Genomic DNA, 12,094 nt, shown 5'->3' with positions numbered 1-12,094 from the left:
CTCAGTTAATTTCATTCAAGCTCAGTGTAAATTATGTGGATCGTGCATTTGAGGTTAAATTCAACACTCTGTCCATTGTCCAAAATGCCTAGACAACGACGTGCGAGCATCGGCCGCCGCACAAGACACAAGAAACTAGGGTCGCAGAAGACAGAAGGAGTTAGATAATAACCTGTATGGGCATCATGGTAATGCGTGCGTGCTGGGGTGCGGACGACTGAGAGCTGCGTTGGTCGAGTACTAGGCGCGCAGAAGACGGTAGGAACTCGGAAAACGAATCTGGTGGCGAAACGGAGTTCGCCGGGTCTGCTAGTATCCAATGTAAAGTACAACAACGTACACGTAAATCGCGATATCGATGAAGGATTCCCCGCTGAGTTGAAGATGAAGTAAGTAAAACGGGGAAGTCCCGCAGCCCGCCATAACGATGTAGAGTGTTGTTAACTTTTGAACGCACGCTTAAGGCGGGAAAAAAAAAGAATTGCTTTTCAGAATTTTGATATTTGTAAAATAAAATAAATTAGGAAGTTTTTATTTTTTGTCCTTACACACTTTTGGGGCCCCCGTGGCCCGGGGGCCCCGTATAATTGATACGGCAGATACGGCGGTAGCTACGCCCCTGGTAAACTGCAAAATGTGCACGATTTTGTTCAATCGTCATCCTTGTCTTATCATCCTACTAATATTAAAAATGCGAAAGTTAGTGAGAATGTATGGATGTATGATTGTTAACCTTTCACACAAAAACGGCTGGGCCGTTTGGTTTAAATTCGGTATGTAGATAGGTGTTATCCTGGATTAACACATAGGCTACTTTTTATCAACACACTACGCGGGTGAAGCTGCGAGCGGAAGCTTGTTCATTTAAATATTATGTTTCATCAAAATCATTGAAATTCGGGCCTAAATGGAATTCGATGCATTTTAAAAATGAACAGAAAAAAATGGCAACACCGTAAACGCTGTCAAGTTTACTTTTTGCGTCAAATCAAATGTCGAAAAACGTCAAACAAAAACAAGTCGAGTCAACTCGAGTCTGAACTTGTACTTAACAGTAAAATTCCGTTGTGGTGTTGAAATTAAAACTCTTAAACTCAACTTACTTCAAAAATGGCAGACCACGATGATTTTGAAGACAACCAGTATCCAGACAACGATGAATTTGTTCCGTATGTGAGTGCCGGTAACCTCGCGCAAAAAAACGGCGCGAAAGTCACGCTATGGGGTAAAGTTACCAAAGTTTCTGCTACCGAAGGTTTCTATGTCAAAACAGTGGACGACCAGGAGGTTCTTATAAAGTTAAAGCGGCCGTTGGATGAGCCATTAGAAGGTTGGTACGAAATTCACGGAGTTGCGCAGGGGAAGAACGTGGTTTGTGAAGAATATGTTCCATTCGATGATGAACTCACAAAAAATATTGATTTGGAGGGTCACAAAGCTTTAACGAGGTTGCTGGTGGCGATAGACGAACCGTGGAACTTGGGTGATGATGGTGCCATGGAATCTGGGAAGAGTTCTATGGCCGGTGTTACACCAATGGACTATTAAAGTTAATAAAATAGCCATATTTTAGATTAAGATACATGTCATGTGAATAGGGCTGCCATCTCGAATTTCGCCAAACCCGGACAAACATTAAAAAAACCCGGACATTTGGCGTAAATCGCATTTTTTCCCCGAACAAGTACGATTTTTTTTTTAAACAAAATAATACCTAATTTGTAATCCATTTACTATTAACATATACTTAAATTCAATGAGGTGCTTCCTTACATGAAAAGTGTCCGGGTTTTCCCCGGACACTTCTTGAAACCCCGCCCGGACGGACCCCAGACGGCCTCCAAACGAGGACAAATCCGGGGAAACCCGGACGGATGGCAGCCCTACATGTGAAGCAGAATTCAATACTTTTATATTGTAATGCAGGCATTCCATTTTCTACAGAACGTTCTTTGTATGTTTCCATGTTTTCAGTTGATACTTACCAGATTTTGTATGTACCACTTATTAGTGTTATTTATAACCACATATAACATATACCGAACCACAAGTTTTGATACTTTATTGTGTATATAAATTTCTCTTATTGACATTAATTTGGAGTGTTTTGTTTGAATTGTTGTTGAATTCACAGTAAAAAAGCTTATCATTTTAATATTTTGTATCATTATAAAATCTTTTACGTCATAATCTGCACACAAAAGATGGGTAAGCTAGGATATGTAATTAGTACCTTTTTAAACTAATTTAATTGGCATTTTGTACATTCTCTTATTTAATACTTTAGCCTTTTAGCTTTACTCAATATAAGTTTTTTATATAAAAATGTGTTCTTATTTGATAATCCTACTATTTAAGACGCAGAAGTTATATGTGATGCATCTTTGATGTCTGCTACAAATCTTTTAGATAGAATTGATAAAATGTACCTACTTACTTTAATTAGACTTCTGCAATTGTCTAATCTTAAACAGCTGGTCACACTTGATTTTCAAAGAGTAGGCTTATGCTATATGACCTGATCCAAATTTAATTTATTAGTCTTGTTGAGTAGCATTAAAACTTATCTATCATGATTTCCTTTATTAGATTTAATAATTGACAACTTTTATTGACACATATTTTGGCTTAAATAAACCTATTATACACAGAATGACAGGCTTCTGAATACATACCGTCTTACCACAAAAACTTTTAAACGTCAGGTTATGCCTTGTCTAAAAAAATGTCAAATTATGACGTTGACATATGGTTCATTTTGCAGCCAAAATTTTATTAGACAAGTGTAAAACAGGGTTTAAAGTTTTTGTAGTAAGGCCCTTAATGTCTAGTTATGCATTCAAAAATTAAATTATTAATAAAATATGGATTGATTATTATTTTCAAAAATAAAATTCAACTTGTATCTAATTGACTACCTAGATTATCTGACGCACATAATTGAAAGCACATAACATATTTTAACATTCAAATTGGGAACAGGGCACGAAGAAGTACGCATGATCCTGTATTATGCAGACTGCAGCCAGCATTGCACGCGCGGGTATGCTCTGATGTCGCTATCCTTGTTGCGTCGCTCGATGTTACGCATACGCTTCTCATGCTGCACTGCGTTCGACAGTGCACCTTCTATGCACGTTACTGGACGATTCCTGAACAGACAGATGCATTATTTATCAAGAATTTTATGGGTTGCAATTCGCAGTATCTATGTACTATCGAATGTTATTGTAAGTCATTGTTCCATGTTAGCCGAGTTAGCACTGTAGAAGGTTTACGACTTGGCAGTATCCAATGACATAAAATGCCGTTTTATCGCGGTGATGGACGTTCAACGCAGGTGCATTGACAACGGTACTCAAATTGCCGTTAAACATTTGTCATTTTCGGGTTCATTAATTTAAAGGATTATCGCAAACAATGGGTATTCTTACTTACGCGATAAAATTAACGCAATACCTAGGTAACGTGATTACGTGATTTAGGTATTCACGTTTACTTAGTGAGGTCCCCGCATTAGTTAAGAGATATCTGATGCTGATAATGTTCTTAGGGACTTTGCTAATTATAATTTAGGGAACCAAAAATCACACAAATAAGTACATACAGGATCTTGGTATCCACTTTCGGCGGTTCCGTCCTTATCTTCATGCTTAATGGCCGATCTCTGCCCTTCAGCGCCAGGTCCGTCAAGTATCTCTTGATATAGTTCTTCAACTGAATGTTCTCCTTCGCTAACTTGGCTTTCTCCGTCTTCAAGCAAAGAGTCTGGACCTTGGCCCTGTTAACTTTGAGCAGGAACTTGTCCATTTTGCTGTATTCTTTGCATTCGTTCTGTGAATGAATAAAAAGGTTCCAAATGGCACATGCTATCAACATACTTTTTATTAAAGTAGAGTAGGTAGTCAGATGCTTGCGTAAGTCCAAGTAGTATTTGTTACTTACGATCATATCTTTGTCCAGATGTTCGAAGTCAACGGATTCGATGTCATACTCCGCATCATCAGTGAGCTTGTCACCCTCGTGCTCATACTTGCTGCAGATTTCAGCCAGCTGCAGTATTTTGTTCACTTTGTCACACATATCTTCGAGATGCTGAAAATATTATTATTGTTTAAGAATTTATGAAAAAAAATATACAAGCAGCGACAATGACGACTGTCTATTGTCCCACTGCAGTGCACAGGCTTCTTCTCATACTATCCTTTCTTCTCTGCAGGTACCTATACCTACCTGTTACAGCCTTTTTATCGTCCCACTGCAGGGCACAGGCCTCCTCTCACACGGAGAAGGATTGAGCATTAATCAGCTCTGCAGGTATAATAAAAACTAAAAGATTTTATAAATACTTTTGCATATATAACCTTTATAGCATCCTGGCTGGCATTAACCATGATATTAAGATCGTGGCTACTTTTGCTGCTCTCCACCTTGGAGTCCCTCTTCATCTGAAGATATTTCCGTGTCAGTTCCTCCTTACGACTCGCCATGCGCGTCAGTTTGTCTGTCATAGTGCTCGTCGTCTTCTGCCATTCATGTTGCAGGTTCATCAAGTTTTCCTGAGGAATTGGAGGATACATATTGTATTGGTTGGACAAGTGAGTTCCATGGTATTTATGGAAGTGTCTGGATAGTACAAAAATGTGTCTAATGTTCAAGTTAAAGTTGTAAATCAGTTTGCTACTTTTTTTAAGTCATCGTGCTGCTGCGGCGCACATTGATATCACAATACTGATTTGTTCTGGCTTTTGTATTGGGTCCCTCCATTCATCAAGTATGTAGGTACTCTCTTACACTAGCAAGTTGTATCTGGTAGTCGTTCTTAGCGATCTCCTTCTGGTAGAAGTCGTCCTTCTCTCGCAGGCTGTGGTAGTGGCTCATGATGGGCTCATGTTCCTCCTGGTAGGACTTGTAGACCTCACGGAGTTTGGTCCAGTACATCTCGATTACCAACTGCTTGGGCGTGCAGAAGCTTAGCAGATCCTCTTCATGCTGGAATTAAAATGTTCGATAAATAGACACACCCTGATATCCAATTATAACTTTGAAAGCCGCATTGGTTTTCTGTCACTAAAGTTGGTTAAAAAAACAGTGTTATATAAAGAGAACTAGCTGTTGCCCGCAACTTCGTCTGCGTGGGCAATATAGAATAGTCAAAATACTACTTATTTATCCCGTAGGTGCATTCTTTCACGTGACAGTATAATTAGGATTAGCACTTAGCAGTCGCATAGATTCATTGATCAAGGTTCAAAATCGTATTTAAGCGAACGTCATCATAAAATTCTGATTCGTCATCAGGACTTCTTCATAAAATCTAAGAAGATGTATACAAACTTTCATCCCCTATTTTATCCCCTTAGGGATGGAATTTATCAAAATCCTTTCTTAAGGGTTGCCTACGCCATAGTAGCTTTATGCATGCAAAGTCTCAGTCCGATCGGTTTAAAATTGACAAAGTTTCATACAAACTTTCATCCCCTATTTTATCCCCTTGGGGGTAGAATTGATCAAAATCCTTTCTTAGCGGATGCCTACGTCATAACATCTACCTGCATGCCAAATTTCAGCCCGATCCGTCCAGAGGTTTCAGCTGTGCGTTGATAGATCACTATGTCAGTCAGTCAGTCAGTCAGTCACCTTTGAGTTTTATATATTTAGATATCTATTCCTAAATGACGTATAATGGTTTTTTTTCTGTTTTTTTTTTTTACTAATTATGGTATGGTTATCAATGTTGATCGCGAGAATGAGAGAATGACTAGGATCATAGACATACTACGGTATACCTACGCACTAAATAAACAGGAAGTTTAAATTATATGCGGCTATAGAATGGAGACCGTAAAACTCAGTGGATTGCCCTGAACAAATTGTAGGAGTCTCATAATTGAATTATCTACATGAGCTTGCACGTTACGCGAAATTTACGCTTCAAAAAAAATCACCAGACATTATATATGTAGATACCTACTTTGCAACTATGCTCCAAGAAGCAATAAATAATATTAATTGTAGGCTAGGTTGTAATCTATTTTAAAATGTCCTTAATGATCGCGGTTTTGGCACGTATGTAGGTATTGTTAATCGAGAAGGACATCAAAGTGTAACAGACAGTTAAGCTTGTTTAGATTTTCTGTAATTCCCATATATGACAATATTGACAATGGCATTCAAATTAGAGCCAGATAAAATCTTAACCGAGACAACTAAATACATAACAAATACTACTTGAACATCACGACATACTTATTTCTGATATACTCGTTATAGAAGTGGTATAATATTGCAATTTCCAATTGGCCACATGAGGTTTTCCTGTAATTAGTGGCCGTGGTCCGGAGCCGACCATGTAGCCTGACAGCCTGACAGCCGTGACTGATGACTATTGTCTGATATCATGCTGGATAAGGACAGTAAATAGGTACCTATGTACGTTTTAATATGGAACGGTACTCAGGGATAGGTAAAATGAACTAAGTATACTAGAATTTATTTGATGTCCTATTGCAGGAATAGAGATTCCTATCCTTGATAAAGAGTATTCCCTGAATTTTTCAGGAAGCCAGCTTCGATTATAGGAAATAAGTCTGCGTGAATAATCAAGTCCAAACACCTGAACCTTTTATTTAAGATTCATTTAGTCTCCCTAGACTAACTCTGCCGGTGCTCAGGACTGTTCCCAAAAGGGACAGCGGCCCTGGTACACCGAGGGCTGATGTTTTGTTATGCAAGGAAGACGAGAATGTATATCACACAAAACCCACAACTTCCATAAAAATATAGAGTCCACTTAATTCAAAAGCGCATTAAGTACAGAGCGCATGTCACCCAACAATTAGTCATATTTGGATGGAGCTTGTCACCTTTTGTGTCTGAGGGAAGTGATGCGTGGACGCCGTTATCATATATAGGGTGTTCCATGACCACCAGGCGACATTGTTTGTGCTGCTGTGGTCGTCAACATGTGCCTTGTGAAGTATCACGTGCTTATATTCTGCTTAATAGTAGCGGAAAGCTATGTGAGTTCAATTTCTATTTAGTTATTCTAGAAAAAAAAAAATTAGTCGCGGTTCCTGTTTTTTCTTTTCTTGTAATATACTTATTATTTTACTTAGGCTTTGAATTGTCGATCGAGTGGAGGACCAAAAGAAGCCGAGCTGAAAAATATTTACAAGAAATGTTTGAAGATGCAAGAAGGACGTAACTCAAGCAGAGGAAATTCTGATCAAGACTGGAAAGATTCCCGAGGTCAAATACAGAGAAGCGACTGGGAAAGAGGTCGAATAGGGAGTAGAGAAAATAAAAGCAGCAGAGATGACAGGATGGGTGGTAAAGATAGAAAAGGAGGCAGTAGTATGAGGGATAGAAATTATATGATGGGGAGAAGTGACGATAGAATGGATAGAAATGATAACAGGAGAAACAGGGATGATGATAGAATGAGCAGTAGCAATGATAGATCGGGAGGTAGAAATAGAATGGGCAATCAAAACAATAGGAATGATATGGCAAATAACCGCGATGATAGGTATGGTAGAGAAGATTATTTCAACGGCAGAGAAGACTTTCCGCAAAGCGATGAATTTGGAGGCGTGAGTTATTTCTATTAATTCACTTTCGTGTATTTTTTTATTAAATCTGGTAGTAATGATATGGCTTGCGTTTTATCAGGGAATGGACCAGTACAACAACTATCACTCAACGACTCAATCACCGAGGAGGTGCAAAAGGGAGAGGCGTCCAGAGAACTCTGGTCAAAGAACTCAATACAATCCTAACAGTCACAAAATCTCCGGCTACGAAGACAACTTCCGATCTGATGAGAAGAATTCTACAGAAAATAGCTCCAACAAGGAGACGGATAATAAAGCTTGTGCTTTGCACTGCTTCTTGGAGAATTTAGAGATGGTTAGTACGAGTTTATATGCATAATTTTTCATATTGCATTAAAATGTACTCTATACTGATGTTAAGGGGAAACATTGTATGTTTGGGCTCCGATTTGAAATGTATGATCTTGAAATGTTGGGAAGCTACGCTACCCTGGTGTTATTGTATAGTTTATTGTATATCCAAACTAATATTATAAATGCGAAAGTAACTCTGTCTGTCTGTCTGTCTGTCTTTTCTTCACGCCTAAACTACTGAACCGATTTATGTGAAATTTGGTACAGACATAGTTTGAAACTTGAGAAAGGACATAGGATAGTTTTTATTACAAAAAAAAAAAAAAATTCTGGACATATAGCGCCATCTATTGGTCAAATCAAAAATCTGCTGGTAGTCACTATTCCACGCGAACGAAGTTGCGGGCAAAAGCTAGTACCCTATATTTTATCCGGGTAAGGAAAGTAGTCTCGAGACGCGGGTGAAACCACGGGAAACAGCCAGTTAATCAACGTCTATCTTGGTATCCTATAAAGCTTACACGATGCTTTTTTGTTTAATTAATACCAATGCTACAATGTGTGATTATAATTAAAACAATCTACCACTAATTGCTTTTGATGAGTCCAATGAACGACTAGCAGATGATGAGATTAATGTTTTAATTTCCTCTTAGACAGGGGAAGATGGCATGCCAGACAGATATCTGGTGACTCATGCGATCACCAAGGATGTTAAGAACGAAGACTTGAGGGATTTCCTGCAGGAGTCCATTGAAGAATGCTTCCAGATCTTGGATAATGGTATGTGTACATACACATGATTAGTTAGAAAGTCTTGATATAGCCATCTTTAATTTATTGACTATTAGTACCTTACTTAGTTGTACCTATTTATTTATTTCTTGTTAGTAAATAAGTTTTAAAAACTACATAAAAATGTTGCACCAACTCTTACCCACATACTTTTATTTACTATCACTGTATATAGGTGGACTTAGTTGCATTAAAATCAGTTACTTGGTTTTTAATCTACCTACGAGTATCTATAAGCACCTCAAAAATAACTTCTCAATTTGACCTTTTTATATATTCTTTTGTGTTATGAACCGATTTTGATGTTTTTTATTATTTTATTTATCTAAAACAGATCATATTAGAACTGCTTTAAACTGTTTCAGAAAATACGGAAGACAAGTGCGAGTTCTCGAAAAACCTATTGATATGTTTATCGGAGAAAGGAAGAGCTAATTGCGACGACTGGAAGGATGACTTGAAGTTCTAGCCATAGACAGTGCCTTCGTAATCACGAACCGTTGTACTTTATTATACAAATTATATTTAATATCAATAATAAACTACATATTTGAATACCCATCTTTATTTTTGCGGAAATCATCGTAGATTTTAACGCAAAATTCAGAGCTTGCATAGGTGCCTTCTGTAACTAGTTTTTAAACTGCGTACTAAATTATCTCCTATACAGCTCAACCTTTTTAAGGTTTTTAAGGTAATCAGGTTCCCTTACCTCAAGTCTGGCATCATTCTTTTCAGTAGCCCTCTGCGTTTCTATATCCTTTTTCAACATCTGAAAGTCTCGGTCCTGTATGTATGCGACCAGCTTCAGCTTAAACTCGGCTCGGTCTTGACCGTCTACTAGTTCCATCTCCTCTTTGTCCCAGTTCTCAAGAAGAGTGTTCTTCTGGTGGTCATATTCAGCTTGTAATTTATCCAGGCGTTGGTATCCTATGTCTGGAATTATTGCAGTAGACCTATTAAAGTACAAGCCATTGACGTGTGGCGATAAATAGTTCCACAATTTTCCCGCCCGATTTGGGTCATGGCGCGCACTTTAGTTATGTTCTTAATTTGAAATAAAACAGCTACATAGACGCAAGTAGGATTTATTCTATCACAGAAAAGGTTCTTACTCAGAAAATAGCTGACGTTTTCAGTATGTGCCTGGAACGCTCTTCTATGCTGTTCATCGGAGTCATTTGTGGCTTTCATCAGAGCTGTGAGCAGACGATTCTTGCGCTCCAACAGGAAATTGAAGCTGAGCAGCATGTTCTAGAAAAAGCAGTTGCAACTTTGTCGAAGAACTCGTTACCTAAGTATAAAATTGGCAACAGTAATGTGGTAGATACCTACCGTACTAAGAAGGTCAGAAGCCATGGAAAGCGATAAAAATAAATGATTATCGTTAAAGCAATAGGCTAGTTTCCTAAAAAATAATAATTAGTCCGTCTTGTAGATTGGCCAAAATTAAGCGATACGTATTTTTTCTTTTTTAAATTGGATCAGAACTTGTTAAGATATAGCGTGTTAAAGTTGAGTGTGACGTCACAAGTTGCTACAATTTTCAGGACACTGTGACGTAAAAGGCCCCCACTCCTAATTTTTGAAGTGTATTATCTTTGTCATTTTATGTTTAATTAAAAAAAGAAAAAATACGTATCCAATATTTTTTGATTATCTAAAAAGCGGACTAAATATTATTTCATTATTTCGACCCTGGAAACTACCCTATTTACAATATAAATAATTTCCCTTAACTAAAATAGATTTTAGATGAAGTCAAAGCAGAAAATTGTTGTTGCAAACACGCGAAAAGATAATTCCATTATTCTTTAGAATTTAGATGAACCCTACCTCGACATTTCTATCGAAACGCTTGCCAATTTTTCAAGTCACATCACAATATCTACGTAAGTAACATTAAATCAACCAAAAATAAAATTATAACAAACCAGGAGAATTAAAACGTAAAACCCTATCAACCGACAATAAATAACAATAAATGGGTTTACCTGTATATCCGTCGCCATTTGTTTGCATTTTATCTTGCGCAGTATGAACCGCCATTGCTGATTTATTTTCGCTGTGTTCAGACGACTGTAGGCTTCTTCTTTATCGAGTTTATTCTGTAAAAGTACATATAATATGATTTGAGGGTACCTATTTCTTGGGTTGTCTTTGCAAACTGCAGTCTTAAAATCAGATAAAAATGGAGATAAATCACTATAGCTGTGTATTGTTACTTAACATTTGGCATTTGAAATTGAATCAGAAATTAGAACCAAAGTGGGTAGTTGATAATTTTGAGCACTGCTTCTTTTTTGATTTTTGGTTTGAAATGGTTAATTAAGTTTTATATCATCATCATTATCAATATTTTTGCTGCTTCCTCACACACAGAGATGGTCAAACAAAGCTTAATAAAAAAATATCGAATTCATAGCCTGACCTTGATGAATCTGTGGATAAGTTCTTGCTTCCTTCTTCGAGCTTCCTCCTCCATATCAGCTCGATGCTGCAGGTACCGAGCTCTCTCCTCATCAGACATCTTCGCCAATTTGTTCACTTTGCCCTTCTTGCCCATTTTGATGGCTTAGTTTATCTTGCTGGGAAAATGATTAACCTGTTGAAATAGGACAAATAATAATGAAAGTGCCGCTGGGATGCTGTGTTGCTAGGAAGTTTATTCATCACCACTTTTTCTTCTGCTTAACACAAGAATGTATTGGTAACGCTTTTGGCTTTGAGTGCTGGTAGCTGGTAGGTACGTTAAGTATAACATTGGCTTTTCAAACATTACCTATACTTTAATATAATTTTATCCACAGCATACCCACGTAATCAATAACATAATTAAAGTACCTGCCTAATGTAAGATATAAAATAGAACTGGAAATACTCACCTGTAAAATGTGACTCGTGGACTCTATCTAGTCCCTGTTAGAAGTTAAGTACTTATTGAACAAATATGAACTATCGCGTTGACATGGCAGATATTTACCTGTTATTGATTATACATACAGCTTTTAGGTAACCTAGGTAGCTACAATGTGTGGTAGACATTGTTTAGTAAATATGTAAATAACTAACGTTCGTTCTTTCAGTAGGTATCTACGTACCTAACTACTTATGTACTAATTGAAGATCAGGTTAATTAATTCCTGGTAGAAAAGAATCAAAATTCGCATTCCATTTTCAATTTATCGCAACTCAGCTATTAAAACAAGCGCATTTTCCACCAGCAACTATTTGAAAAAGTAAATTATTCTGCTGAAGCGCTTAACATTTTTATTGCAACGTCCTAAAATATTTTTCCATAAAATATAACGACGTACCCCCAAAATATTTTGCGATAAATTATAATCTTATTACCATAAACCAACGTTACTGGCTTACAATATTATCGA

The 12,094-nt window shown here is 37.4% G+C and overlaps 3 protein-coding genes across 4 annotated transcripts; 2 read left to right on the top strand and 1 right to left on the bottom strand.

Annotated features, from left to right (window-relative positions):
• Window positions 1-1,110: 1,110 nt before the first annotated feature.
• On the top strand, window positions 1,111-1,548 carry LOC110383710 (uncharacterized). The gene has a single exon (XM_064035805.1). It carries the CDS (start codon window positions 1,111-1,113, stop codon window positions 1,546-1,548), a length of 438 nt encoding a protein of 145 aa, XP_063891875.1.
• A 1,035-nt stretch (window positions 1,549-2,583) lies between these two features.
• LOC110383707 (dynein regulatory complex subunit 2) lies at window positions 2,584-11,297 on the bottom strand. 2 transcript variants are annotated; one of them, XM_021344522.3, is made up of 9 exons: window positions 11,137-11,297; window positions 10,700-10,813; window positions 9,821-9,959; window positions 9,418-9,641; window positions 4,795-4,992; window positions 4,365-4,559; window positions 3,946-4,095; window positions 3,608-3,834; window positions 2,584-3,152 (listed from the first exon to the last, which is right to left on the bottom strand). In XM_021344522.3, the coding sequence occupies exons 1-9, from the start codon at window positions 11,269-11,271 to the stop codon at window positions 3,011-3,013; spliced, it is 1,524 nt and encodes a 507-aa protein (XP_021200197.3). In that variant the 5' UTR covers window positions 11,272-11,297; the 3' UTR covers window positions 2,584-3,010. The 2 variants fall into 2 exon arrangements, with proteins under 2 accessions (XP_021200197.3, XP_063891901.1); XM_064035831.1 differs by having other exon boundaries at window positions 3,608-4,095.
• Window positions 5,062-9,223, top strand: LOC110383709 (odorant-binding protein 59a). Its single transcript, XM_021344523.3, has 5 exons — window positions 5,062-7,022; window positions 7,119-7,595; window positions 7,675-7,911; window positions 8,567-8,693; window positions 9,071-9,223. Exons 1-5 carry the CDS (start codon window positions 6,966-6,968, stop codon window positions 9,172-9,174), a joined length of 1,002 nt encoding a protein of 333 aa, XP_021200198.3. The 5' UTR covers window positions 5,062-6,965; the 3' UTR covers window positions 9,175-9,223.
• Window positions 11,298-12,094: the final 797 nt, after the last annotated feature.

The sequence above is a fragment of the Helicoverpa armigera genome, chromosome 8 (genome assembly GCF_030705265.1).
Source record: "Helicoverpa armigera isolate CAAS_96S chromosome 8, ASM3070526v1, whole genome shotgun sequence".
NCBI lineage: Eukaryota > Metazoa > Arthropoda > Insecta > Lepidoptera > Noctuidae > Helicoverpa > Helicoverpa armigera.
Note: the sequence above shows the minus strand (reverse complement) of the source record. Positions and strands in the feature narration are given on the sequence as shown.